Source organism: Phyllosticta citriasiana (assembly GCF_038021145.1).
Source record: "Phyllosticta citriasiana strain CBS 120426 chromosome Unknown IWZ02scaffold_2, whole genome shotgun sequence".
NCBI lineage: Eukaryota > Fungi > Ascomycota > Dothideomycetes > Botryosphaeriales > Phyllostictaceae > Phyllosticta > Phyllosticta citriasiana.
This window is the reverse complement of record NW_027117279.1, coordinates 1,964,377-1,989,470: the sequence shown is the minus strand read 5'-3', so window position 1 is coordinate 1,989,470 and position 25,094 is coordinate 1,964,377. Positions and strand designations below refer to the sequence as shown.

At 54.4% G+C, this 25,094-nt stretch overlaps 11 protein-coding genes across 11 annotated transcripts; 5 read left to right on the top strand and 6 right to left on the bottom strand.

Moving 5' to 3' along the window:
- Nucleotides 1-1,792: 1,792 nt before the first annotated feature.
- Nucleotides 1,793-3,698, bottom strand: IWZ02DRAFT_139395 (uncharacterized protein). Its single transcript, XM_066761730.1, has one exon. The coding sequence runs from the start codon at nucleotides 3,676-3,678 to the stop codon at nucleotides 2,230-2,232; it is 1,449 nt and encodes a 482-aa protein (XP_066626404.1). The 5' UTR covers nucleotides 3,679-3,698; the 3' UTR covers nucleotides 1,793-2,229.
- An 854-nt stretch (nucleotides 3,699-4,552) lies between these two features.
- IWZ02DRAFT_467712 (Rab5-interacting protein-domain-containing protein) lies at nucleotides 4,553-4,944 on the bottom strand (the record flags this gene model as incomplete). The annotated part of the gene is made up of 2 exons (XM_066768580.1): nucleotides 4,553-4,816; nucleotides 4,879-4,944. 2 exons carry the CDS (start codon nucleotides 4,942-4,944, stop codon nucleotides 4,553-4,555), a joined length of 330 nt encoding a protein of 109 aa, XP_066626403.1.
- A 331-nt stretch (nucleotides 4,945-5,275) lies between these two features.
- IWZ02DRAFT_139260 (uncharacterized protein) lies at nucleotides 5,276-6,628 on the bottom strand. Its single transcript, XM_066761728.1, has 4 exons — nucleotides 5,982-6,628; nucleotides 5,692-5,927; nucleotides 5,502-5,635; nucleotides 5,276-5,451 (listed from the first exon to the last, which is right to left on the bottom strand). Exons 1-4 carry the CDS (start codon nucleotides 6,343-6,345, stop codon nucleotides 5,418-5,420), a joined length of 768 nt encoding a protein of 255 aa, XP_066626402.1. The 5' UTR covers nucleotides 6,346-6,628; the 3' UTR covers nucleotides 5,276-5,417.
- Nucleotides 6,629-7,391: 763 nt separating this feature from the next.
- Nucleotides 7,392-9,546, top strand: IWZ02DRAFT_511944 (Mysoin-binding motif of peroxisomes-domain-containing protein; the record flags this gene model as incomplete). The annotated part of the gene is made up of 5 exons (XM_066770548.1): nucleotides 7,392-7,444; nucleotides 7,550-7,715; nucleotides 7,778-8,262; nucleotides 8,316-8,767; nucleotides 8,817-9,546. 5 exons carry the CDS (start codon nucleotides 7,392-7,394, stop codon nucleotides 9,527-9,529), a joined length of 1,869 nt encoding a protein of 622 aa, XP_066626401.1. The 3' UTR covers nucleotides 9,530-9,546.
- Nucleotides 9,547-11,224: 1,678 nt separating this feature from the next.
- IWZ02DRAFT_430222 (chaperonin 10-like protein) lies at nucleotides 11,225-12,466 on the top strand (the record flags this gene model as incomplete). The annotated part of the gene is made up of 3 exons (XM_066766042.1): nucleotides 11,225-11,370; nucleotides 11,476-11,665; nucleotides 11,714-12,466. The coding sequence occupies 3 exons, from the start codon at nucleotides 11,225-11,227 to the stop codon at nucleotides 12,464-12,466; spliced, it is 1,089 nt and encodes a 362-aa protein (XP_066626400.1).
- An 802-nt stretch (nucleotides 12,467-13,268) lies between these two features.
- Nucleotides 13,269-16,382, top strand: IWZ02DRAFT_511940 (Six-hairpin glycosidase-like protein; the record flags this gene model as incomplete). The annotated part of the gene is made up of 5 exons (XM_066770547.1): nucleotides 13,269-13,563; nucleotides 13,668-14,586; nucleotides 14,692-14,727; nucleotides 14,780-14,931; nucleotides 14,982-16,382. 5 exons carry the CDS (start codon nucleotides 13,269-13,271, stop codon nucleotides 16,136-16,138), a joined length of 2,559 nt encoding a protein of 852 aa, XP_066626399.1. The 3' UTR covers nucleotides 16,139-16,382.
- Nucleotides 16,372-18,866, bottom strand: IWZ02DRAFT_139147 (putative exonuclease). Its single transcript, XM_066761727.1, has one exon. It carries the CDS (start codon nucleotides 18,797-18,799, stop codon nucleotides 16,604-16,606), a length of 2,196 nt encoding a protein of 731 aa, XP_066626398.1. The 5' UTR covers nucleotides 18,800-18,866; the 3' UTR covers nucleotides 16,372-16,603.
- Nucleotides 18,867-19,046: 180 nt separating this feature from the next.
- Nucleotides 19,047-20,719, bottom strand: IWZ02DRAFT_442779 (uncharacterized protein). The gene is made up of 2 exons (XM_066766984.1): nucleotides 19,930-20,719; nucleotides 19,047-19,883 (listed from the first exon to the last, which is right to left on the bottom strand). Exons 1-2 carry the CDS (start codon nucleotides 20,637-20,639, stop codon nucleotides 19,112-19,114), a joined length of 1,482 nt encoding a protein of 493 aa, XP_066626397.1. The 5' UTR covers nucleotides 20,640-20,719; the 3' UTR covers nucleotides 19,047-19,111.
- Nucleotides 20,720-20,829: 110 nt separating this feature from the next.
- IWZ02DRAFT_138889 (DNA-directed rna polymerase III 25 kd polypeptide) lies at nucleotides 20,830-22,049 on the top strand. The gene is made up of 7 exons (XM_066761723.1): nucleotides 20,830-20,991; nucleotides 21,043-21,141; nucleotides 21,190-21,286; nucleotides 21,350-21,436; nucleotides 21,486-21,552; nucleotides 21,634-21,808; nucleotides 21,856-22,049. The coding sequence occupies exons 1-7, from the start codon at nucleotides 20,980-20,982 to the stop codon at nucleotides 21,919-21,921; spliced, it is 603 nt and encodes a 200-aa protein (XP_066626396.1). The 5' UTR covers nucleotides 20,830-20,979; the 3' UTR covers nucleotides 21,922-22,049.
- Nucleotides 22,050-22,698: 649 nt separating this feature from the next.
- IWZ02DRAFT_487661 (uncharacterized protein) lies at nucleotides 22,699-23,000 on the bottom strand (the record flags this gene model as incomplete). The annotated part of the gene is made up of 2 exons (XM_066769394.1): nucleotides 22,699-22,797; nucleotides 22,860-23,000. 2 exons carry the CDS (start codon nucleotides 22,998-23,000, stop codon nucleotides 22,699-22,701), a joined length of 240 nt encoding a protein of 79 aa, XP_066626395.1.
- A 1,019-nt stretch (nucleotides 23,001-24,019) lies between these two features.
- IWZ02DRAFT_138893 (uncharacterized protein) lies at nucleotides 24,020-24,953 on the top strand. The gene is made up of 2 exons (XM_066761724.1): nucleotides 24,020-24,489; nucleotides 24,553-24,953. Exons 1-2 carry the CDS (start codon nucleotides 24,224-24,226, stop codon nucleotides 24,830-24,832), a joined length of 546 nt encoding a protein of 181 aa, XP_066626394.1. The 5' UTR covers nucleotides 24,020-24,223; the 3' UTR covers nucleotides 24,833-24,953.
- Nucleotides 24,954-25,094: the final 141 nt, after the last annotated feature.

Here is a 25,094-nt window from a genome sequence, read left to right as displayed (position 1 = left end):
AAAGATATCAAGGTTTTGGAACGCCATTAAGGCGTCCGAGTGGAAGTTAAAAGCAGAAATGGAACATGAAAGTCCAAGAAGAAAGGCGGTGGTGGTGGATGGCGCTGCACGCTGCCCACCATCATGAACACAAGCAATTGGTCTGTCTGTCGGTCGACAACTAAGCATTTCGGCGAACCCATGAGGAGTAGTTCCCTTGACCCTAGTAGCTGGCCATCTTGGCCCGTCCCGCACCCGCTTTTAGATCCCAAAGCCCCGAATCGCTTTTCAGAGGAGATTGCATCTGTGATGGTGACACCTCGACCCAAACATGCAATTGCCTGCCGCGCCTTGCAAGCATGGGTGGATGAAGCCAAAGGGACCTTGATGCGGGCCCGCATGACGATCTTCGTGGCGGTTCCCGGACTTGTGCATTAGAATTCCAGACCACTTGGTGCCATGGACCCGACATGTCCCGTCATGTCATGCCGTCTCTCTTCCTTCTCAGCATGGCAAAGTCGTTTGCTTCATGATGCGCTCCCTCCATCGTGGCCGCCGTGCGCCGATCAAGCAAAAGGATCGCTGTCTTCTGGACTCCACCATGCCTTTGCCTTGCAGTCCAGGCTGTATCTGCACCGCCTGCAGCACGGAACTCCACGTCATGTCCAAATGCCTTTGTCAGCTGAGCATCTTGCATGACCCATCAAACAAGCCTTGCTCTCTTCTTCTTTCCAAATTTCACATCCACGTCCCTGCCGTGACACTGGAGTCAGCAATCTTCGATCGTCCGCAGCGGAAAGCGTGAATGCATCTCTACCCCACCATATCTATCTTCCTTCCCGCTGTTTCCCTGGGCTGTGCGCCCCGGACGGATGCCGAAAGTATATGCCCACTTCCTGGAGGAACCGAAAGGGCGTTTGCCTGCTCCTCCCTGCTGCCGTCGAGCCTGGAGCGAGCTCGTTTCACCCCATGTGAGATGTAACCTTAACCCGGCCTCATGCCCGCACGCCTGGATCTTTTGGCTGCAAAGTCTTTGGTCGACGCTTTTTCAAAGCTGAGCCCCCTTCGAACATCGACTGTCATGTGCCAAGATTTCGAGGCAACAGAGCACGATGCCTAGACTGAGCCGCCAATGACGCGCACTTCATCCAAACTACAACTTGTGTTAGACTCGCTTAGAGTGGGGCGGCAGTTGCGGTCCGGACGAAATTGCCTTCCGTCTTGTTCTTTGTGTAAGTCATACGCGAAACTGTGTGTGTGTGTAGACAGCTGGCGAAGAAGGCGGAAGAGACATTCGGGAAAGGAGGGAAAGAAAGGAAACTGGTGCACCGAGGCACGGGGCTTCTTGGTTACCTCTCGTCCGCGCAGCCATTAAACATAGCCCGGTCGCGCGGGACGTTAAGGGCGCCAAGACAGATGGCTTGGATCGGCAGTAAGCGCCAAGAAGTACTGGCAACATTGACATGCCATCATTTTCAAACTGGGCCCATGATGGTAGCAAGGCTCTTTGGGCGGACCAAAAACAGACATTGCGGCGTGTGATCCCGTACTCTCAGGCCGGTGTTCAGCGTCAATAACATTCAGAGAGAGAAAACGAGAGCAGGATGGGAGAATGATGGGAGATTATGTTAATTTTAGCCCTTTGATGTAGCCCAGCTACTAAGGTAGTTAAAATCCCCTTACTACCACCCTTACTGAGGCATAACCTCTTACATATATATAGATTTGACACCAGAGACTGGGTATCAAGAGTTAGAAGCTAGACTTTTTATCTAGTTACCTGACTAGAAGTAAAGGGGGAAAAAAAAAAAAAAAAGAAAATTTTACCACTCGCTGATGCTGAACTCCGGTGGGAGGAGGGTACAGGGCAAGGCAAACGATGAATCTATGTTATGTTGATTAATCCATGTTCCTGGCGAGTTGCCGCTCCGAATTTCCGATTAGGCTGGGGACGCATGGCGACGGAAATCAGACACCATGGATCAGGAAGATAATTGTGCTATGGCTCAATCCTGATAACGTCATTGGTCCTGTCGCTAACCGGCCTTCTGGTATAGTTTTGACGACGTCCGCTGTACTCGGTTTAGGATGATAGCCGGAAAGAAAATGATTTTCAAGAAAACCTTCGTGGGCATGGGTGGAGCATTCGTAGGAAGAAGAGTCTTGTGTCGCAACAGTCAAGGCGGAAGTCGATGGAAGCGACCATTGAATATTGACACAGCCAAGCAAACCGGATGTTGCCGCCAATGACTAGGTAGTATCGTCGACGAGATTCTTCAGCGACAGCAGCATCGAGCTGAGCCTTTCGAAAGCCAGCTTGCGCTCATCCAGCTCTTCCACGATTTTCTTGGCACCTTCAATGTTTGCCGCGCCTGCTTCTATGCTCTGCATTACCTCCTCTTCTGATTTGATGGCAGCTTGCCTTGATGCATCAGCCCAAGCAAGTGCTGTTTCTGTGTCTTGCGGGACCAGGTGGCTCTCGCTTGCGAGCTTGTGAATTATGCGTTGTGCCTCCTCTCGCTTCTGTGAGAGTAGGCTGCGTACATAGGATGTCTGCTGAAGAAGAGCTCGTTCATCGCGGGCGGCGCGAAGCAGCGTATGCACATAGGGTAGGACGTCGGACGGAGGCAGTCGATTTTCCTTTGCTTCAGCAGGGGGGGTAGACATGGGAAGATTCTTCTCCGAAGGCGTTGATGACGGCAGGACGATTTCCTTTGATAAGGCCGTGACAGTCTCGATAACACTGATCAAAGCACTGCGGGCCGCAACGTATCGTTCATACAACACTTGTACTTGATCCTGGGTTGAGATGGTTTCACTGCCTCTCTTTCCTCTTCCGTCTAGACTTTCGTGCCGGGCATGCTTCGTTGGAGTTCGATCATCCACACTCAGCTGATTTTGCTCCTCCAGCTGCGCCAACTTTGCCAGCTCGCCTTCGATCCAGGCAATCAACTCATCCCGCGCGACACGGAGTGCAAACACTTGAATCTCGACATCTGGACTCGGCGCATCTGCCAGTCTTCGTCTCGCCTCGGCCTGGAGAGCACTCTCGGCGTCGAGGCTCTTTTTGGCCGCCAACACTTCCTTTTTGAGGAGCATCGCTTTGTCCTGGACTCCATTGCTCGACTCTGAGATGCCTTCAGGATCTCCACCAATTTCAGGCGGGGGGATAGGCGCTTCTCCCAGCTTCTCATCAAGCCACTCAAACAGATCGCGGCGAAGAGGATTTGGTTCTGTGTCATCCATGCGGTCAAGGGCATAGAGGAGGGTTTGCAACTCCTTTTGTCTTCGACGTTTTTCGATCAGGACAGCGTAAGCTTGTGCCCCATTTTGTCTTTCTTCTGACGCATTGCTCTCGGAATGGTTGCGCTGGGCCCTGGTTATTATTTGCAACGTTCGGAGCTCTTGCAGTTCACTTTGGACATCATCGCAGCGCTTTTGGGCTGCTTGATTAGAATGTACAGCTTCAAAATATGCCTTGCGTAAACCTGTGTATTCAGGTGGGAGCTGGTGGTCAACAGGGTGCGGTGGCGGAAATGGGATGCTGAGCGGATTCAGCAGCTGGTCGGTGGCCGGAAATTGCGCCTGGAACTGTTGTGCGAGGATTTTGCGGATTCGGAGGGTTTCATGGCGAGGACGAATATATGGACTGAGAGCCTCTTGGACCTGGGGCAGCGGACAGGGCACTTCTTGGGACATGGCCGATGGTTGCTGGCGTGTGGATACGCCAGACCAACGACGCAGAAGGAAAGCATTGGCGTGCCTGATCCAATCGGCGCGGGGTCGGTGTTTACATGCTCCGGTCGCCGACGTGTTTCCTTGGCACGCAATGCTCCATGTCTGGCCTTCACCTTCCAGCGCAAAGTAACATTCAACAGAACATATTGATCATTGTGGCTTCAGGCATGAGCACATTAATCTTGCCGCATGGTAATGGAGTCGGCATCGCATTCGGCGCCACAGACGCCCAAGAAAATTTCAGAGCCCTTCTAACAATGCCTGTGGCGAATTGTGCCAGCCATGACGCCTGCTAATGCTGCTAGCATACCCAAATATCTACACTGCCTGTCCTACTGTCGTCTGTGGCCATCAGACGTCTTGTTCAGTCAGTAGGGATGAGACAAGCGCCGGATGAAATTGATCAATCGCGAGAGTGGCATGTGAAAATGCCATTTCCAGTCTTCTTGGAACCAGTCGATGCATCCTATCCCCAGTGTTTGATCCCTACCCGCAGAATGCAAGGTCCAGTGCAGTATAATTTGGAACATCAGATCTGATTTGAACGAATGAGGCGAGCGGTGATATGCCTGATAATTTGTCCTTGAGCGCGACATCGAGTCTTGGCTATGGTCGCTGCTACAGTTCAGACTGGTTTGGAGGGGGGGTGGGTCCAGTTCTGGGTGTTTTTTTAAACATGGTCGGCTATTGCGGTAACGCTTGACTTGAGGGATTCTCCACTGTCTCAGGAAGCCGAACTCGTGTCTTGTGACCGGGGCCGGGCTCGGAGTCGCAACCATCTCCCGATAAACAGATGCTTGGCTATACTTGTCGCTTTATACTTTGTCCTTGAAGACTATGCACGCAACAATCCGTAAAACAGTGTCCAAGTAAGCACAAAGCTGCTGAGGGATCCAAACATCTCGCCCATCCAGAGATCGCCCAGTGGTTTGTAAAAGTATTCGGTCGGTTGTGCTTTGGCTTTGAGGACAAGTATCAAGAACGAAACCAGAAGGGAGCCGAAGAAATAAAACAAGAAGCCGGGGTAGGACTCGAGGCCGACAGTCCCAGCGGCGACGCCAAAGAGTGATGCAGTGAGGTTCCGGATGTTGGAAAGTACCTGCGAGTTGAGAGCGACTTGTAAGCAGGGTGTCCGTTTCCTTGGTATCGTTTTCGACATACACGGGCATTGTGTTGGACGCTTTCCTGCACAATAGGAGCGGTCGTGAGCTCCCGCTCGTCGTGCATGGCTGCTGACAAAAGCTTGCAAGAGGATAGCTAGCGAGCGCGTTTGGAGATGGGAGAGGGCTTCCGATTCGCGCAGAGGTGGGTGGTGGAGTGGACGCAGCGCACGCAGGTCGAATCGACTTGGACGCGGGTGCCAACAAGAGGGAGATGGGCGCGGGTGAATCAGCGACTTTTCCAAAGAGGAAGGACGCTGTGATTGAGTTGAGCTTGATGCAGTGGTGGTTGGTGGGTGGGGGCATGTGGTGGAGTTCGGCGCGGGCTGCGTGAGGGAGGTGAGGTGGGCGACAGCGACCCTGGTATCCCGGCTTGCGCGCCTCACCAACAAAGTCGATTCACCGTCACGGGCACTTTGACGCGGCACGACGCTTGCTCGGGATGCGGGATGCATTTGCTTTGATTTGAAAGTACAGACGCCATTGGCCAATGCTGTCATAACCCCAGCAATTTCGCCGTTCCTACAATGCCATTCCGTCCTATTCTACCAACGGTCCATATTCATCAAGATACCTGATGCCGCTTAGCTGTCAGCAATGCTAGCACCCAGCTAGTCTACTTACTGTTGAAGGTGTTCTGGTAATCTGTGGCCAGGCAGGTTCGTCGCCGTCCTCAGATATGATATGGCCTGGACGAAATACTGTCGATTGTGACGACTGTACGTTACATTCCCAAGGCTCATGTACGCTTCTGCAGCCTGCATAATCACCGTCAGTCCAATGCACTAGGCCTGCGAGTAAACCTAGCACCAGCCTTTTCCAGCAGCTCTCCCGTCAAGGAGCCTTCGGCATGGGCTGCTTGCACGGCGCGCGAAAAGTAGTCAATCGCAGGCGTCAGCTGACCCCGGGCCTCGACGTAGTTTGCTCCGTGCAGGCGAGCATCTCCCGTGCTCGCAGCACCCAGGCTACTTCCAGACGAAGAACTGCTTTCCTCGGCGTGGATCCTCCCCAACGATGGCTGCGCTCGATACAGCCAGTAAGTCCCCAGCCCTGATAGTCAATCAGCAAATGGTCAATGTTGAGGTAAAAGATGCTTTTTCCTGCCTCTCAACACTGCTGCGCTGTTTGGGCGCTGTGAAAGCATAGCCAGCCATTGGCCATGACACCATCGCGTGATATGTGTGTCTCCACCCCGATCCACATCCACAAACCCAAGCTCTTGAAGAACGAACACAAAGTGTGTCCTATCACTAAGAGCCAGGGGGGCACCTGCGTCCATGGCTTGCATGAGAGCCCTCGCCGAAGGCAAGTACGAAGTCCAGTTTTGGGGTGCTGAGCGGAGCATCGTCTCGATTTGGGACACCATGGCTCGATATGTATTGGTTTGCTGCTCATTCATTGTTCTGGGGCTCGATGGGTGTTTACCCAATAAGCAACAAGAGTGATTCAGAAGTGCATGCAGAAACATGACAAGAACGATTGGGATTAAGAAGAAAAAACAAACACAGTGGTCCACTGGAAGCGAACGAAGCCGAGTCTCCGAGAATCGTGTATGGGGTAACGAATCCGCGGGCCATACGAAACCAAAGACCGAACACTAATAGTCACCGTTTGAATTCCTTTCTGCCTGGGAGCAGGTTTGCGAGTGAGGACAAACTGGGGTGAGGGGCTTTTCTTGTTGAACCAAATGGTACATGTAGTCACAAGGATGCGAGCATTGCAAAAGCCAAACCCCTGGAGAGGCAATGCTCAGGAAGATGGCGGGTCCGTCAAAGCCGCGCGTGAAGCACACAGGGATGCTTGAGGCCGAGCATGGTGACCAGGGCTGAGGACACGAGAGAGACGCTGGAGCAGCACATTTGTTTGCTTCTCGATTTGGCGTAACGCTGTCACCATCTTGGCAGGGCAAAGCGGCGTGCTGAGATGCTCGGCGAAGCACGCCAAGGCATGGCTCTGGATGCGACTTGACATTTGTCTGTGGCGGTGGCTGGCCGAGGTGTCCATCAGAGGACGGAGCATTTGCCTGGACATTGAATGGCGATGGATGACGTTGAAGCCGAAGTAGCCGCCGCATGTCTCGCCCAACCCAACGGACCGCAGAGATCCGCCAGACACATGGAGGAAAGTCTCCGTCGGGAAATCGACGACTGCCTGACGTGGACAGGACTCGGAACAGAAGCGCGTCGCGTACCGAGCGGGCGCCAGGGACTGCCGTCGAGTCTCGACAGAGGTGTTGTTGATGAGGGGAAGTTGGCAAGAGAGCGAACGGAAAGCCGGGGTGGGAGCGGCACAAGGATCGCTTCGGTTGCCTCCATGGCATCCCCTGGCTGCTCATCCTCCACGCAGTCAGGTTCATCCACTCACTGCGCGCGCGCCTTTGCCATCCATCCATGGTACCAACGTTCTGTCTGTAGCCGCGCCCAACTCCAGGTCAGCTGCCCGCCTTGCGCCCTCTCCCCGTCTGCCGAATGCCACTGTTCCGCCAAACTCTCTCGGCATGACAGCCTGTTGTTCATGGACAACATTATCTACCACGACTCGCCCCTAGCGGCATACCTCCAAGGCCAGTTCCCTTGTCCCCACTCGACCTTCGCCCTCGCCCTGCTAACCCGTCCCACAGCCGAGGGAACAGGCGAGCGCGAACCGGGCTGGATCGCCTCCGTTGAGGATAGCGACACGGGCGAGAGGAAGGACATATCGGGAGATGAGGCTCCTGAGGCACCCTCTTTTGCGCCCCGAGGTCCGTCCACTCTGCACTCAAAGCTCCGCGGTAAACTCCCGCAGCCTCTCAAGCTTCCTCCAAGCGGCTCAATCAACCGTCTCCATAGCGCCTGCTCCGTACGTCTCCGCCCTCGCCATCCGCATACTCGCAAGACAATTGCATCCTGACCTTGGCGCAGCGAGTAATAAACTCTAGGCTGGGCCGCGCGGATAACGCGCGCTTTCTCGAACATTTTCGTTACATCATTGTAGCCTCCCAGCTGCTCACCGAGACTACTGGCCAGGGCACCTTCAAAATACCCGCCGCACCCGGTGCTGATGGGCAACAACAGGCCGGGGACTACAAAGTCGAGTCGGTCAATGTCACTGGCGCGACCGCAACTGGCGTAGGAGCCTTTGTGACCGTGTGTCTGATTCAGTGGGCTCGCGATCAAGAAGGGGGAGGCTTCAGCAAGGGTAGACTGTTGGTCGCCGTCTTTGCGACTGCTGTCGGACTGACATTTGCATATGCGCATGCAACGCGAAAATGGCTGCAGCACCTGAGGCACCGCGCCATCAACACTGCGTCGGTGCTGGTCGCCAATCTGCAGACGTTTGACACGGCCAGTTCCTCGGCTCTCATGCTCATTCAAGAAGTCGAACTGGTCTCTCGGGGCTACAGGCTGTACGACGGCCCCATGCCCGAGCGCGCCAAGGTACACGCTGACATGAGCACAGGAGCACCCCCCTGCCACCAATTACCAGATTAGATGAAAAGGGTCAGAGCCGACGTTGCGCGAGGCTGCGGAGAAGCCTCAAGAATGCCTTCGCAGCTGCCCTGCCCGCGCTTTTGGAAGAATGCGTCACACTGCGCTCGCTCGTCGAGCCAGACGATCTCGAAAGATATCTTGACGTTTATGACATCACCTCGCAAGACATGCAAGAAGCTTTCCTTGGATATTCAGAAGGTGAATTTGAAGACGACGAGACATTGAAAGCACTACGCATCCTCCAATACCGTCTGATTTCCCTTCGGAGAATATTGCTGTGTTCGCTGCTTGCTCTCGAGGCGGAGGGAGACAAGTCCGACTTTTACCGATGGCGAACTGCCACGGAATCGATGAAGCATATTGCTGAATTGTCTGGCACGTGGTGCGAGAAGTTCAATAAGATTTTGAGCGAAGAGGAGCGTGAGTTGGTCTGGAAGGCCTGCCTACGGTTTGAGCTGACAAAAGGCAGAGTTTACCATGCCTTCACCCCAACCCAAACGTGCTTCAACTCTATCTCCAGATAAGGAGCGCCTGCGGACTCAGGTGCGAAAGCTTAGCGCTCTCTCGTCCGGGATTCGCGGTTTGCAGGCCAAGATGCAAATCCTACGGGAGGAATCGAACAAATCTCTGGAAGAATCGTCAGAGGTGAACGAACTGGGTACACATCTAATGGCGCAGTATGATTCGATTGGCGCAGATCTCAAGTCGTTGATGCAAGCTTGGGAAGCGGGCAAGGCAGCCCTCGCACTCAACATTGATCGTGCAGAGCGTCGCATCTCCCAAGCGTCGTCCAACGGCGGACTTCGTTCTCCAGTGCCGAGTCTTGGTGGACTCACTGCTGTTGATGAGGATGGCACACCGAGCGACGCTTTGCGCGCCCTCAATGGCGAGCCATCCCTGCCAGGTCACAAACACTCGAGCAGCTCGGGTATATCAGCGAGCGAGTCTGACGAGGAGATCTTTGAAGCAATCGCGATGCCCAGGCAAAGGACGACCATGAGTCGCGAGGAGCGCATGGTCAAGATGCAAGAGGACCGCGTCCGGCAGGCCACGCTCAGAGAACAACGCGAATCCAATTCAAACATGCTCAAGGAGCTCGAGAGTGTCATAAGCCTACGGCCTGGACCTGGCCCAAGGCGGCAACGGCCAGTGACATTTGGCGGGCGCATTGGGTCTCTTTAATCGATCCTTTTCCGTTTTGTTTTAGCGTTGGCGTTCAGAACATGGTGCATACGGTGCAGAAAAGGGGTGATGATTGGGCTGTTGAATCAAGAGCCCTGGAAGCATTTTTGCATCTGGCGAATCTCCTCAGAGTGTATTTGCCGTTGCCAACCCGGTCGTTCTCGGATCTCTTCCCTGCATTTCCAGGCGCGTGGTTTGATCTCGAATTAGGTTTCATTGTTCACCTTGCCTGCGTCGTGCTGCATCCCAGGAATATTGCAAAACATGGAGGGGAACTTTTCAAGGCGCATTCCCTGCTACCGAAAACCAAAATTCTTCGTTTCCTCGGAGCGCGTCCAACTGCCGAATCTGGTTGTTCGCAAGTCTGAGCGTAATGACAAGAGGCCTGGTCCACGATGATGGCTTAGTCGTATCCGCATTCGCATATTCGCGACGAGAGAGAGAAAAGCCGACGTGTACAAGCATTTCCATGGCCTTTTGAGACGGTGACGAAGATGGATGTCAGATGCATAGTGGGGTCCTGCACGTCAGACAGACAATATGGTGCTTGATGAAGACGGCCATCAGGGTGTTTCGTTGCGAATGGTCCACGCCACGGGACCTAAGCATAAATAGAGCCGTCCCTGTGGTCTGTCAGAATGCTTTGAGGTTCCTCTGTTTCCACGGCAAGTTCACATCCCGCCTCCAGACATTGAGTACGTCCGATTTCACCCCTTTCCCTGCCCCTGAGCCTCACGATGGCGATGCGACGTCACGACGGCAGTTCAAAATCTAAAAGTGCCAGGCGGCCACCAGCGACCATTCGTCGGGCACCACCCATCATCGAGCGCAACGGCGTCTCAACGGCAAAAGCGGATGACATGACGAAATGCTAAGGGCCGGAATTAATGGAATCTCCAGCTTAAACCCGTCTGAACGAGGTCGATGATGTGGCCACTGACGTCGCACCGCGCTGAAAGCGCCGCCACCTCGGGCAGACTGCAACCTGCAACCGCTCCTTATCGTCGACATTCCAAAAAGACATGGAGACCTCTGGCTGGACTCGACTCAAGCAGCGCCGTCCGTTGGCCCTACAACTCGAGGCCAGAAGCACATGCGGAGTTTCTGCTTCTGCGAGCGACCGAATGAGCCGAGCGATCCGACCGAGTGAGCCGAGCGATCCGACCGGGCGGCCGATTGGATTACTATACACACAAACAAACGTCGACCAACAGTGTCCACCTCCTTTGACCAGCCCCCTGACGGCTTCGAGCGCAATCTTCTCGACGCACTGAGCTCCGTCGCAGCTTGTCGGTTCGGATCTGCTTGTCATCCGCTCGCCATGTTCTCTTTCGGCAGCTCTGCCCATCCGCCGTGACGAAGACTGGGATCGATGAAAAATCGTCCAATGACGCAACAGGGCCGTCCTCAAAGAAGCTCAAGTTACTGCACGTGCGGACGGCAGTGCTTGGGCCCTTCCACAACCTTAGCGCCGCTCTTAGGAGATAAATGGCGGAGAATGGCAGGGAAGCTTCCTGGTCAATGCCGTCAGCAGCGGGATATATATCTTGGACGCCAAGATAGCTCCGTTGACTGCATAAGAACTCCTCACCATAAGTCTCTTCTTTAAAACCCGCCTCTCCGTCAACCGTTCCACCTCCCGCTCATCCTGTCCTTACCCTCGAAATCTACACCGCTTCAATTCCTTTGCACAATATGTCAACCGACTACAAGTTCGAGGGCTGGTGCGGTCTTAGCCCCGAGGCCGCCGAGGGCAACATGGTCTGGCAGGAGTACGAGCCCAAGCCTTTTTCTGAGGACGACGTCGACATTCAAATCTCTCACTGCGGTATCTGCGGCAGGTAAGCTCGCACTGGCAAACGTGACCATGTGCAAATGTTCGTGCTCTACGATGTTTGCCCCGAGCATCCATGGCAGCGTCTATGACCAGAACTGACGTAATGCAGTGACATTCACTCCCTCCGCTCTGGCTGGGGCCAGACCCCCTACCCTTGCGTCGTTGGCCACGAAATCGTTGGCAAGGCCGTCCGCGTTGGAAAGAACGTCAAGCACATCAAGGAGGGTGCGCGCGTCGGTGTTGGTGCTCAGGCATCTTCCTGCTTGAAGCCCGACTGCGAGGCATGCGCTGATGGCGAGGTTAGTCTTCCCGTATACCTGAAAGCGGTTCATCTTGCTGATATGTAGCAGGAGAACCACTGCCCCAACATGGTCGGTACCTACTGCTCCAAGTACCCCGACGGAAGCAAGTCCTACGGTGGTTACGCCAACTACAACCGCACGCCCTCCCACTTCGTCCTCAACATTCCCGAGTCCATTTCCTCAGCAGATGCTGCGCCTATGCTGTGCGGTGGTGTCACCGTCTACTCTCCTTTGAAGCGCGAGGGCTGCGGTCCCGGCAAGAAGGTCGGCATCGTTGGTCTCGGTGGTCTTGGACACTTTGGTGTTCTGTTTGCCAAGGCTCTGGGTGCCGACAAGGTCGTCGTCATCTCCCGTACCTCTGGCAAGAAGGCCGATGCGGAGAAGATGGGTGCCGACGGCTTCATTGCCACCGATGAGGACAAGGATTGGGCCAAAACCAACGCCAACAGCCTTGACCTGATCGTCTCGACTGTCTCTTCGCCCAAGTTGCCCCTCATGGGCTACCTGTCGCTGCTCCGCAGGAAGGGTGTCTTCATTCAGGTCGGTGCTCCTGAGGATGCTCTGCCTCCGTTCAACGCCTTCGCCCTGATTGCCAAGGGCTGCAAGATTGGTGGTTCCATCATCGGTCCCCCCGCCGAGATTCAGGAGATGCTTGAGCTCGCTGCCGAGAAGAAGATCAAGCCTTGGATCCAGGAGCGTCCCCTTGACGACGCCAACCAGGCCGTTGTGGACATGGAGAACGGCAAGGCCAGGTACAGGTACGTCCTGGTCAACCAGAAGGTTGCTGGTAAGCAGTAAACTTGATCAACGACCCAAAAAAAACATGACGAACAAAATCTAGGGCGGATAGAAAATTCCAAGCTCTGAAAAGGTACCAAAATAGGAAATGACAGCGAATTTTCGACGTTTCCATGAGACTGTGTTGGTAATCTATATGTTTCATGCAAGCGTGAGTGAGTGAGTAACTAAGGAGGCACGATCCCCGGGGCTCAGAGCTGAGCCCTGTCAGCAGCGGCGAGTGGGGATTAGTGACTGGGGCTGGTCCCCATCAGGGATTTAACCAATAAATTAAGTAATGGTAGAGTTTTTCACACTTTATACCCCCTTTGTAGAAGTATACACTCTCTCTTAAGAAAAGGGGGGAAATGTAGGGGTATTTCTCTATACCTATGATATAATACTCCTTAATGTAGCATAGGTAGGAGGAACTCTTAACCTTCCTAAACTTTGAAAAAATAAGGCCCCAAGGCTTAGGCTATCCGCTAGCTATTAGCTAGTAACTACCGCAAGGACTACGCCGCAGCTGGCAGCTGAGTGCATCCCTACCAGTGAGTGAGTCGCAACGAACCTTAACAAAACACGAGTCGACGTCAACATACAGCCGGGAAATGTCAGGACGGGTTCGCTTATGCAGATCATGAGGGGTACTTCGCGTACCTAACAGGAACGGAAGGTCAAGAATCACTTATTGGAGCATCAATTTGTCCGTCAGGCTCCATATGATATGGTATTCCGGAGTTGGCTCTTGCATACAAATAAGTCGCCATGACTCTGTCCCAGGTGCTGTGATCATCGCCGAGAGACCACTGTCGAAGAGACCATGCGACAGTCTTTGCTGCTTTTTGCCGCAATTGGCGCAGCCGAAGACCCTCTGCGGCCACACCCGCTTCCTGATGCGCATCTCAAGACGACCTCGATTCTGGACCATGCGGGCTACCTCTCAGGCTTTGACGACGCGCAATGGTATCTGGATAACATCCCTTTCGTCGACTTTCCCGACCCGTCATTTCAGGATGTCTATTACTACCGCGCGAGCGTCATCAAGAGACATTTGAAATATGCTCACGAGAATCATGGCTTCATGTTCACCGAGTTCATTCATCCAGTCACATGGGGTGCAGCCACCGTTTCCTTGCCCAAAACTCTCTTCCAATTGCTACTACTGAGAGACCCTTGATTGATTTGTATAGTTCAGCGTCCAAACTTCAGACGATTCCAGACAGCGCTGGACATCACATCCTGGAATCGCGCTGGCTACGAGACCCAAATTATGCCAAAGATCTGATACTTGCGTACACGCGAGGTGGGACAGAAGCACTCTCTGGTATCTCGTACACACATTACGTGCAGCGCGCGATTCTCGAGCATGCCCAGACGACTGGTGACGCCGCCTTCCTGACAGCACAGCTCGAAGGCATGATAGCGACCTTCAACCTCTGGGACGTCCAATTCGACAACACAACAGGACTCTATCACCGCACGCCACTGAGCGATGCGCAAGAGTACTCACTTCCCGGATACATAGTGGGCGGGCCTGACGGCGGACCCGTCAAGCAGTGGAACGACGCCGAAAACGACTTCAACACCATTTTCCTGGGCCCAGAGACGTACCGACCTTCGCACAATGCCTACATGATTGCCAACGCGCGGGCCATCGCCGCCGTCGCCCGCCTGGCCGGCAACGCCAGTCTGGCGCAGCAGTGGAGCGCGCGCGCAGCGACACTAGAGCAAAACATGCGCAGTCTGCTCTGGGACAACGACCTGCAGTTCTGGATCGACGTCGTCCGGGGCTCCAACACGCCGGCTGTCGGCCGTCAGCTCATCGGCTACTTTCCCTACCGTTTCGATGTCTTTGCTTCGTCGTTGTCGAGTACATCGTCCATTCCTCCTGACGCGGAAATCAGGGGCCTCGAGGCAGGTCTGTCTCCTGAGGCGTTTCTGACCGAGTTTGGCCCTACGACGCTCGAGCAGTCTAATCCGTACTATACGGCGCTGAAGAATTCGACCATTTGTTGTGTATGGAATGGACAGAGTTGGCCCTTTTCGACTGGCGTCTATTTGGGCACGCTTGCGAGGATTGCGCGGGCGAACTTGAGCGATGTCATTACGAAGGACTTCTGGATAAGTGAGTTTGAGAAGTATGTCAGGACGAACTATCGCGGTGGTGTGCCGTACACGGCGGAGAGTCATTAGTAATTGTCTGTCTCTTGCTGGTCAGGGTTAATTACTGATGTTTTCTGTAGTCCAACACTCAATCAGTGGAGCGGCGACCACGCAAAGTAAGTATCTTCTTGCTGTGGTTTCTGCTCTCAGGGTACTGACGAGGCATAGCCATTCTGAACACTACCTTCACTCTACCTTCCTTGATAACGTCTTCACCAACTTGCTTGGGATAATTCCCACTCTCGACGATCGGCTGGAGCTGCGTCCGTTGGTTCCAGACAATTGGACGCACTTTGCGGTGGAAAATCTTCCGTACCACGGTCAGTTTCAATATCTCAGTTCCCATGAACAAGCTCCTAACAAGCTCTAGGCTCGCTCCTCACCTTACTATGGGACAGTGACGGCACACACTACAGCACCCGCACCCACAGCGCCGGGCTCTCCATCTTCCACAACGGCGCCCTACTGCACACGCAGCCGACACTGACAGCGCTGAACTTGACGCTCCCCAACTCGACCCTCGCCGTCCGCACTCTCGCAGCAGCACCACGCTACGCCAACATCCTTGCCAACCCCAACACGCCATGGTCACTCCCGTCCATCACAGCCGACTACGAGCTCAACCCAGACGGCAACCTCATCTCGACGCCAGCCTGGAAGCTCAACGACGGGCTGCTCTGGTACGACGATGTGCCCGACAACCGCTGGACCAACAACCAAAGCACGACGCCCTTCAACACGCTGACCGTCACGCTGCCGCGCCCGCGCAAGCTCTCATCCATCTCCCTCGCCATCTACGCCGATGTCGACAAGAAGGGCGGCCCGGCCGGCGGCGGCGTCATTGCGTGCCCGGCCCGCGTCATCGTCAAGGACGCCCGCTCCAGCGCCGTGCTCGCGGAGCGCGGTGGCGGCGGTGTTGCTGAGTGGTCTACGTGCGTCCCTAACGCGCTCAACACGATTGCGTTTGATGCTGGCGCGTCGACGACGACGGACAGCCTGACCGTCACGCTGTGGAATCGGGTGCACTACGCCGTCGCGCTGTCTGAAGTGCAGCTGTGGGTGCCCGAGGAGGCCTCCTCCTCCTCCTCCTCCTCCTCCTCCTCGCCCAAAGAGGGAGGAGAAACAGAGACGCAAACGCAAACAACCCGCTACGAGCTCGAAGACGGCCTCATCGGCGCCTTCGTCGGCTCCTTCCAGGGCACAGCCTACGGCATCAACGGCTCCGTAACCGCTCTCAACAACTCAACCGGCGTCGCGCTGCACACAGACTCTGGCTGGGTCGAGGTGGCTGGCGTCACGGGCGCCGCCAGTACCAGTGCCAGCGGTAAACTTGGCATCGTCGGCGCGGGGCCGGGCGCCGTGCGCGTCAGGCTGAATTGGGTCGGCGAGGAGCACGTTGTGCGTTGGGATAGCGACGCTGTGGTTGAGCGCGAGGTTTCTGGTGCAAGGTTGGCGCCGGGCCGCAATTTTGTGACGGTGTTTTGGACGGAGGGGACGCCGTGGGTGGATGCGCTGGTTGTGGTGTAGGTTACTAGGCAGCGGCGAGACATTAATTTTCATTGTGATACTGAATGTAGTCGTCAGTTGATCGATTCCATGGCGAGTTTCCTACCTAGTCTGTTGGGATGGTGATTGTGAGAACTGCACAGCAGGAACGTCATGGGGGGCAAACCTTCCGGTATCGATGGTCGAGATGCGTAGTAGTATTGCAACTTTCAGGTCTCGAGAGCGTGCCAAATTGCTGCATTCACAATTCGAGCCTGATTGTTAGGTAGGTAGCATTCTGATAAAGCTACCGACCCCCACCAATGCAATTTTTTTGACATGGCCCTGCTGTAACGCCAGACCCGAGCAGAACCCCCTTTCCCTTAGACTGCCACTCCATCAACAGCAACAGCAACAGTAGGAAAAAGCTCTTGATCCCCGTCCGTCTCTTTCACACTGAAGTTGACGCTGCCCAAAAGAAACACCCTTTAGGGCCCCTCCAACCCCTCACTTGACAGTTATGAAACCACATCCGCGCATCATCTTCTTCTGGGCCTGCCTGAGCGCCTGGTCCTCCGTGTCGGTCCACTTGACCTCAATCTCGTCCCACTTCTTGGTCTGATACTCCTGGCGGAACTGGCGCTTCATGGCCTGGAGGCGGTTGCTGTCGTGCGGGTCGCCGGTGCCGCTGTACACGATGAGCGCGGTGCAAGGCGGCAAGTTATCGTAAATGCGCTTAATGTTTGCGGCGGTGCGAGACACGGCCGTGGCGAGGACGGCTGCGGAGGGCTGCGGCTGCTGCTCCTGTTCCGCCTCGCCGTTGCTGGTCTTGTTCTTGCTCTCGGCGTCGTCTTCGTTCTCGTTTGCATTCTTCATGCCGTTGTTGATCATGGCTCGCTGGCGCAGCGACTCGACTGCAGGCGCCTTGCCAGCCTGCCACCAGCCTCTGACGGCCTCAAGCTCGCGCATCCGCGCCCATACAAAGTCGCATCCCTTGACGGGCAAGCCAGGTATGTCGTCATCGAAGCGGTCTGGGCCATTGGTAGCCTTGATGACATTCTTTGCGACGTCTTCGTCCGTCTCGCAGCCAAAGACGACCTGTGCCGAGCTCCCGTAGCCACGCCTTGGGTCGCCCCAGTCTACCATCGCGCTGACCCGGTGCTCTTCGGCACCCGTCACCGACTGAGTCTTGGTCCTGACGCAGCGAGCGAGACGCTTGAAGATGGACTCGACGTTGGCGTCGTTCGTGCCCCATTTGGGCCCCTTTTCGCACTTGAGCTTGACGAGATCGAGCACCGCTCGTGCGTCTTCGACGCTATCGTGGCCTGAGCTGCCGTGGCCTTGCTGGATGGAGCGAGAAAGGTATTTCTGGGTAAGCCATTTGAGAGACGACTTGAGCGGTGGACCGCGCGGATGTGGGTAAAGAAAGGCCGTGTCGACAACAAAGGGATGGGCAATCTTGAGAGCATTGAGGTCAGAGTTGAGGGAGTGGCCCATCAAGATTGTCTGTGGTGTCAAAATTTCGAGCAGACGCTTCTGGATATCGGGAAGGGTTGTGGTGACGTCGCGTAGCATCTCTTCGGTGATTCCAGAGTATTGCGTCAGGTAATCCTCGATGGGTTCGTCCGGCTTGACAAGCTCATCCATCACCACATTCCCATCCCAGTCGACAACGCTGACACGGGTGAGCACGTATTTGTTGTTGGCTGCTCGACACATTTCGCAATCCATGGAGAGCACCTTCCTGCCGGCCGTCAGGCTGCCTTGTTGAATGTCCTTCTCTGGCACGTCACCATCTTCCATCTTTTCCACTCGAGTGTCGACCCATCCTTCCGCTTCTGTGTGTCCATCCGACTCTCGCTTGCTGAGAGCCATCGCTTTCTCTTCGGCAGTGGGATACATGGCAGGATGAATGGTCCATTCCATGGGCACATCGTCGAGCAGCTCATCGAGTGTCACTAGGTACTTCGTGATTGGCGTACGCGCATTTTGCACTTTTGCGCTCTCCTTGTTTTCCTTCTTCTGGTCCTTGCTTTTGGGGAGGGGTGTGTTCAACATGGTATCTAGTGGCGACTGTATTTTGCCGTATTTCTCATCGCCCGCAGCTTTGATGGGCCAAATGTGCGGAAACATGTCTGCAAAGGCTTTTAATGGCTCTGGTAGCTTCTCCGACTCAAGTCGGACAGGATAGTATTCGTCAGGTGAAATAGACAAATGTTTACTACTGTGCTGAGCTACAGTCTCTTGCCGAGCATGCTCCGCTTGGCCTTCAGTCGTGTGCGCCTCATCCTGTTGTGCTCCTGCATCCAGCGCAATGTTTCCGGTGAAAAGGCCAGCTTCGAGCCCAGGCACCATAATCGCGACCACCTTTCTGATGTGCTTTACATTTTCCACGGCAACCCATTGTGGGGCGGGGACTTCGTCGAGAATGTAGAGAGCGAGACGCTGGAGGTCGGACAATTTGACGGTCGATTGAAGGCGCGCGTTCGGCGAATGCTTGATTGAGGGATAGTTATGGGATTCCGACTTGGGAGCCTTCTTCCTCCTCTTGGATGACTTGCTCTGCGCGACCTGCCAGCCATCTTGACCTTCGTCCGTTGATGGCTGTTGTTCTGATGACGCGGGCGTGTTGTCCTCCGTTAGCTCTTCGATTTTGCGCTTCTGGCCAGCTTGGACAGTCGCAAGTTGAGGAGAGTCCCCCATTGTATTGGCCAGGGGAGATTCGACTGGCAAAGCTGAAAAGACTTGGGTGCAACGGTGATGTTGAAAGCAGTCCGGGTGCGGGCGACATGAGCACGTCGGCAGAATCCCGGCTTGCACTTTTTTGGCAGTCCGTGCCCGGGCACCACCAGGTACGTACCGTAGGTAGCCCAGGTACCTACCGCGGGCCTCAGGCGGGGTCTACTCCACTCCCGTCCCCCTCTGAGGGTAGACTCCTGCACAGGATATGTACACAGGTTCACATTATGTAGATTAATTTTATGAATGAGAGCGACTGCAGACTTTTGAACTTCCTTATCCCAGCAAACCTTGGTCGCCCAGAAACTTGATGGCTTCCAAAGCCAACTCCGCCTCCTGCTGTTGTTCCTGTTCAACCATTCTTTCACGCAAAGTCAACCTCTTCGCCTCCTTCTTGGTGGTCTGCTTTGGCAATTGATTTCGAGCTGGTTTGCGAGCTGGCGGGGCGACCTTGACTGGACGCTTCGCAGAAGATTTCTCTTCGGGCGGCCCGTCGCTGTCACTGTCGTCATCTGAGGAGCTTTCCGAATCCGTTTCCGTTGAAGAGTCTGAGGAATCTGATGAGATGACGCTTGATTCGGCACCACTGGTCTGCTCATCATCATCGCTATCGTAGCCAACAAGATTGGCCTTGGATGCCTTGTGCAGCTGCGGGGTTTCGGTCTCAACGTCCGCGACAACTTCTCCAGGTGATTCAAGAGGTTTACTCTTTGCGGTAATTGAAGCTGCTCCGTTGAGCTTGGCTTCTGCTCTCTCGAGCTTCTTCCGTAGCTTTACGGCCTTTGCGAGATGCTTCTCCATGTTCTTTCTGTCATCATTCTCCCTTTTGCGCTTGTTCGCCGGCGCTTCCTTGGCTTTCGATTTGTTATCTTTTGCCTCGGCGTTCCGTCTCTTCTCTTCCCGCGCTTTGCGCAGCTCGTCTTCTGCCTTCTGCTTCTCCAGAATCCTGGCTCTTGTTGGCCACATTTTCTTCCGTTCTGCAATCCAGGCAGCTATGTCTGCACTTGTTTTCAATGTGGAAGAGCGACCTTTGTATTCGAATTGAAGCCTGTATTGGTCAGCGAGGGACAGACTTGACAAGAAGCGACACTCACACTCCAGACGAAAACTTGGCTTCTTCGTCGACATCCTCTCCTTCGCTGTCCTCATGAACATCGCTACGTGGTGTGAGACCAAGCTGATTAAATTTCCGTTTCTTGTTATGTTTGGAGACTCGTTCGACGTGTGCTTCTGGAGTTGCGGTGGGCAATTGAAAAGCAAAACTGGGCACCGCAGGAGGAGCTGCGGTTTTGGGCTTAGAGGCGGGCTTTGGCTTTGGTATGGATTGCGGGCGGCTCGAGGGTTGGTGAGACCCATAGCTGTCATTAACAGGATTACTGGCGATTACATTCGTGTTGAGCGGGAAACTTGTTTGCTGTTGGACGGTAGCAGGATTCCATGACAAGACAGTAGAGTTAGAATTGACGGAGTTTGTGTAGGCAGACGCAAATGCTGGATTTATGTAACCACCAGTAGGCAGCGGGTTGTAATTGACGAAAGGGCCGTTGGAGGGAAACGGCTGATGTTGCTGCGGGGCCTGAAAGCCAGTCGTCATGGGGGCATGTTGAGTAAATCTGGGGCCATGGCCACCACGAGCGTTGGAGCCTTGCCCTCGCCCTCGACCTCGACCTCTGCCTCTGTCCGCCGCGCCTCTGGCCGAGCGAGACCCATGCCCTCCGGGTGGTGCATTCGTGCCGGGATTGCCATCTTGGGGTGTTGCTCGAGGCGGAGGCGGCGGTGGAGGAGGAAAAGAAAAGCCCTTCATAAAGGGCTTTGGATGCGTTGGCCCGAGAGCTCGAATGAAGCAGCTTAATGAGCAGTTGGCAGAGATATCCGAGTTGTTGCGAAAAAGTGCGGAAGTGACGCGGGGGACGCGCAACCGAAAGGCGGTGGAGTTTTTCTGCCATGCCAAGACGTGATGGGTTGTGTCGACGAATTTCCGTCTTGGGGCATCTCCTCCATCTCGACAAGACCAACATGCTCCTGCTCGATGTGATTGTCCCACTGGCCAGGCTCTGAATCCGGTCTGTCTGATAGTGTCCGGCCCGCTCTCCCCTTCGCTCGCTGAACTCCACAAACGCAATCTCTTGCGTCCAACCTCAATCATGTTTTTGACGGTATGGAAAGATTCTACAGCTGCAAAAGCATGCTAAACTCACTGCCAATAGACGACAATTTCTGACCTGATACAAATCAAGCCCGAGGAATTTGAAAAGTCGAGCATCAAAGCCATTAAGGATGCCATCCATGCAAAATACTCGAACAAAGTAAGTGGGTCTAAACAAGTCCAAATGAACCACTGACGCAGTGAACAGGTCATACAAGAGGTCGGCTTGTGCATCTGCCTCCGCGACATTCTTAAATCGTCCGAGGGCCTGATTGGTCATGGCACTGGCATTGTCAACGTCAACGGTGCGCCTCTCCCAAGCTCTTGATTCGCCAGGCCATTTTCGAGACCTTGCTGATCGACCAAAGTCGACTTTCGACTTGTAGTGTTTCGTCCTTTCAAGGGAGAGATCATCGAGGGCAAGATCACCGGCGCCAGCTCTCAAGGCATCAAGAGTAAGACATATTATTCAAACGTGATGGCTTCTATTTGACCGCACTGCAGTCGCGCTGGATTTTTTTGACGACATTTTCGTGCCCGGCCCTGTGAATCTCTTCGAGGGTGTCAACTTGTAAGTTTTTTTCGACCGGTGAAGTTTTAGCCTCAATGTCGTGTCGACACTTGCGCTAACGCGACCTGTGTCTCCCCTCAGCGTCGGGCAGGAGCAAGTCTGGGTCTGGACGACAGAGAATGGAGACGAGCTGTTCTTCGACTTGGAAGAAACCGTGCGCTTTCGCGTAGAGGCTGAGATTTGGACCGATCAGTCACCACAGGCGCCAACAACAGACGACACCCAAGTCGAGAGGAAGTCGCCATACCGCATCATCGTAAGTCGACAACATAAATATATCTCATCATTTATTGACTCTGTCAGGGATCCATGCAGCAAGCAGGCCTCGGCCCTACGCTGTGGTGGGAGGAGGGAGCGGAAGAGGAATGAGTGGCTCGAAGCTACTACAGCAACAAAAATTTTCCGGCGGTTGGTCAAAATCCGAAACAAAGGGCTGCAGCTTAGGTTGCAAGCCTCTGTTGTCAACATGCAGGTCAAGACATCCAAAAGGCCACCCGGAGCTGCTGAAAGGGGAAAATCGGTACCAGGCTGCGTATCCGTCACGACCGACAAAGTCCTGCTCATTTCGACGACTTGAACAATCATTGCTTCTGGTCCGGGCAGGCCTCTGCCATCTACGACTACAATGCAGTACGACTCTTGCAACTGTCGTACCATTGAACTCGCATACAAGCTGCGTAACCGGGTCGATTTATCCTTTCCGCGGTCGAACGATCCCGAGTCCTTGATGCGGCCCAAGATTCAGCAAGCGCTGCTAGATGTGGGTGCGGCCAACCGAGGAACTCTCTTGGCTTGCTCGTGGAGTTTTCATGGAAAAGTCGAAGTTTGCTGTGGCGCACAAACGACACTGGACAAGCAAAGGATAAAATGATGATGTCATTCAAAATCTTCCGTACAGACGCCTTCCATCGACTAGTCTGATCGCCAGTCTCTCCAGTAAAGACACAAAAGGGAAATCCAGGCCGTACACCGTATCCCGTGTGCCGACTTTTAACCCTATCCAGCTGATTCTAAACCTGCACCCCCACGAATAACCCTTGTTTTGAACACCTCCTGGACCCAGAACAAAACAAATGCCTTGTTGCTCAGATTAGCCACTGACTTTCGGTTGTGTGAGAGCATTAGGTACTTACCAATACGTATCCATCAGTTGACAGGGGTGCCGCACTGAGGGCAGCACTTGCCAGGGATGACCCACACGACTTCGCCTTTGGCAAGGCAAGCAGGGCACTTCCTACCCGGAACCTAGAGATATGACGGTCAGTTGTGACTATGACATGGGACCGGAAGGATCGGGGAGTACTCACAGGAAGGCTGATGATTGGGATCTCAGTCCGGGTCTCTTCGGGCTCGAAGAAGGGAATCTCTTCGCCGGGAAGAAGAGCTGGAAGCTGCTCGATTCCAAGGCGCTCGAGAATCTGTTGGCGGTGGATGTTGTTGAAAGACATTTTGAGGGCGGGGAGTTTGATGATGTTTGAGAGTTGGTGGAAGTAGGAGAACGTGGTAGTTGTTGAGATGAAGAGAAGAGAGGACTGGGTTGATGCTAGAGAGAATGGCGTTGAGGGTAGTTGAGAGGGATTATATATGTGAATTGACATGAGACCTCTTATTTATTTTTCTATTTTATTTTTTGAAATGTTTCCGCAGTGCGACCGCTTGAAATCGGACATCTACGATTCCACAGGCGCTAATCTCGTAGACGGCTTGGTACACAATGAGAGGTCACTTTCAATGGATGGTCCGTTCCAACGAAAACATGTATGTATGGTACATGTAGCGGGCCGTCAGTTCTACGGCTTTTTCCCGCAATGAGCTAAAAAAGATGGAAACCAATCAGGGGTGGAATGGGAGGAGATTGCGTATTGCGGTGAAAGAAAGATTCAGCGACAGGCACAGGGGGATGCAGGCGTCGGTAGCGATTCATCCTCGCGTGGTGCGTTTCTCGAAGGCGCACTGGCCATGGACAGGCGGTTGAGAGATGTCGGTTGACGCACTTCATTTGCCCGGCAGACGTTGCTTTTTCTGCCCTTGTCAGCTCGAATCCATGAACCCTCGCTCTCGGGACGTGGCGTTGATCGGCATTCTGGGTTCAGCCTGGACTTTTGGGAGCACAAGACGACTCGACTGGCTGCGTCCTGCGTCCCCGAGTAACACGTCGACATGGTGTCGATTGAATGCCGCCGGTGAGCTACAGTACAGTACGTACCTGGATTCTGGCAGACACATCACATTATCCCGCCTGATCGGACCCGCCGTGGTTTAAACTTTGGACTGTTGGATAATTCAGAGATCGCATCTCGCGACCATTCTCTCCTTAATCATGGGCGGACGCATATCCGGCGGCCCAGTACAGTATATGATCTATCGCATGCCGTGAACCAGCCGTGCCGGACGCCGTGTTGCGCAAGAATCAACCACAGGAATCAACATCATGGCCGCCTCACCGCACTGCTCGTGGGCCGATGACTGAGTGGGTGCTGGGCTCGCTACCAGAACAACGACGTCGTCAAAACTAAAGAAATATTGAGCCCACGCGAAGACCGGGGTGCCCAGTACCCGCTGCCCCGACCGTTGATCTTGACCTTGACTCTTCTTTTTCTTCCCGCGTCACTCGGCCAACCCCCACTGTAAGAACATGACCATGCACGACATTCCGACCGTGAGGTGATTGATGATGGCATACGGGATGACATGGACGACGACGCCGTTCGCCCTGCTCTCCTGCCAGTACCTGAGGGCACACGGAACCCTCCACCAGGCGCTGGGCACGAAGCTGCGCCCGATTGCAATAGCAGGCCAAATTTTTCCAGGATGCCCGCTCCACCATTGGTTCCCTCGAATTGACGACATAGCATGCACAGCCGACGCCAATGCCGGTTCCCCGACGACTAGTCAGTTGGCTACAGCATTAGAGCACACAGGACGACTGAAATTGGAGTTAGTAGCCATCTCCACCTGCTTGTTTTTGCACTGATGTCGTCGCCCGCTGGGACTTGATAGATGTGCTGTCCTGTGCTGTGCTGTGCTGTACGGCCCGGCCGCCGCCCTGCATCACCCATCGGACAAAGTCGAGCCGTATCTCCAGACCCACACCGCCTCTTGCGCTGTTCTGCCGCTGCGGTTGGCTGCCATCGCACTTCTTTTTGATGAAGCCCAATACCATCCACAACGGCTGTACGATCGGTTCGCAAGCTCCGACTTAGCTACGAGATCTGCCGCGCGGCTCGAACCACAATCTCGCAGAGCTAACGCTGTTCGACCATTTCTTTTTCTCCATTAGACTTTTTCATTTTTCCTGCTCTACATCCGATTGGAAATAGATCGACCTGTCCAGCAAAGAGGTTTTTGCTATTCGGCCTTCTCCTTGTCATCCATCATCTATTGGCCCAAATTTTTCAAGCTCATCTTCACTGTCTTTCCTTACGCAATCCGGACAGTGCCGCTTCTTTGTAGCCCACGGCTGATGAATAAGCAAGTCGCCGGCTATGTGTGATTGATCCCTATGTTGACTCCCTCACAGGGTCACCCAAGTTGGACCTCCG

Coding starts and splice junctions, on each gene's coding strand:
- IWZ02DRAFT_139395 (XM_066761730.1), bottom strand. CDS start 3,678: ATGTCCCAAGAAGTGCCCTGTCCGCTGCCCCAGGTCCAAGAGGCTCTC.
- IWZ02DRAFT_139260 (XM_066761728.1), bottom strand. CDS start 6,345: ATGTTTCTGCATGCACTTCTGAATCACTCTTGTTGCTTATTGGGTAAA. Junction 5,928..5,981: donor CAGCGCAGCAGTGTTGAGAG/GCAGGAAAAAGC, acceptor ATTGACTATCAG/GGCTGGGGACTTACTGGCTG. Junction 5,636..5,691: donor CGGGAGAGCTGCTGGAAAAG/GCTGGTGCTAGG, acceptor GTGATTATGCAG/GCTGCAGAAGCGTACATGAG.
- IWZ02DRAFT_139147 (XM_066761727.1), bottom strand. CDS start 18,799: ATGGGGGACTCTCCTCAACTTGCGACTGTCCAAGCTGGCCAGAAGCGC.
- IWZ02DRAFT_442779 (XM_066766984.1), bottom strand. CDS start 20,639: ATGAAGGGCTTTTCTTTTCCTCCTCCACCGCCGCCTCCGCCTCGAGCA. Junction 19,884..19,929: donor GCCAAGTTTTCGTCTGGAGT/GTGAGTGTCGCT, acceptor TGACCAATACAG/GCTTCAATTCGAATACAAAG.
- IWZ02DRAFT_138889 (XM_066761723.1), top strand. Junction 21,287..21,349: donor TGGCATTGTCAACGTCAACG/GTGCGCCTCTCC, acceptor GATCGACCAAAG/TCGACTTTCGACTTGTAGTG. Junction 21,553..21,633: donor CTCTTCGAGGGTGTCAACTT/GTAAGTTTTTTT, acceptor GTCTCCCCTCAG/CGTCGGGCAGGAGCAAGTCT.
- IWZ02DRAFT_138893 (XM_066761724.1), top strand. CDS start 24,224: ATGATGGCATACGGGATGACATGGACGACGACGCCGTTCGCCCTGCTC. Junction 24,490..24,552: donor ACAGGACGACTGAAATTGGA/GTTAGTAGCCAT, acceptor GGGACTTGATAG/ATGTGCTGTCCTGTGCTGTG.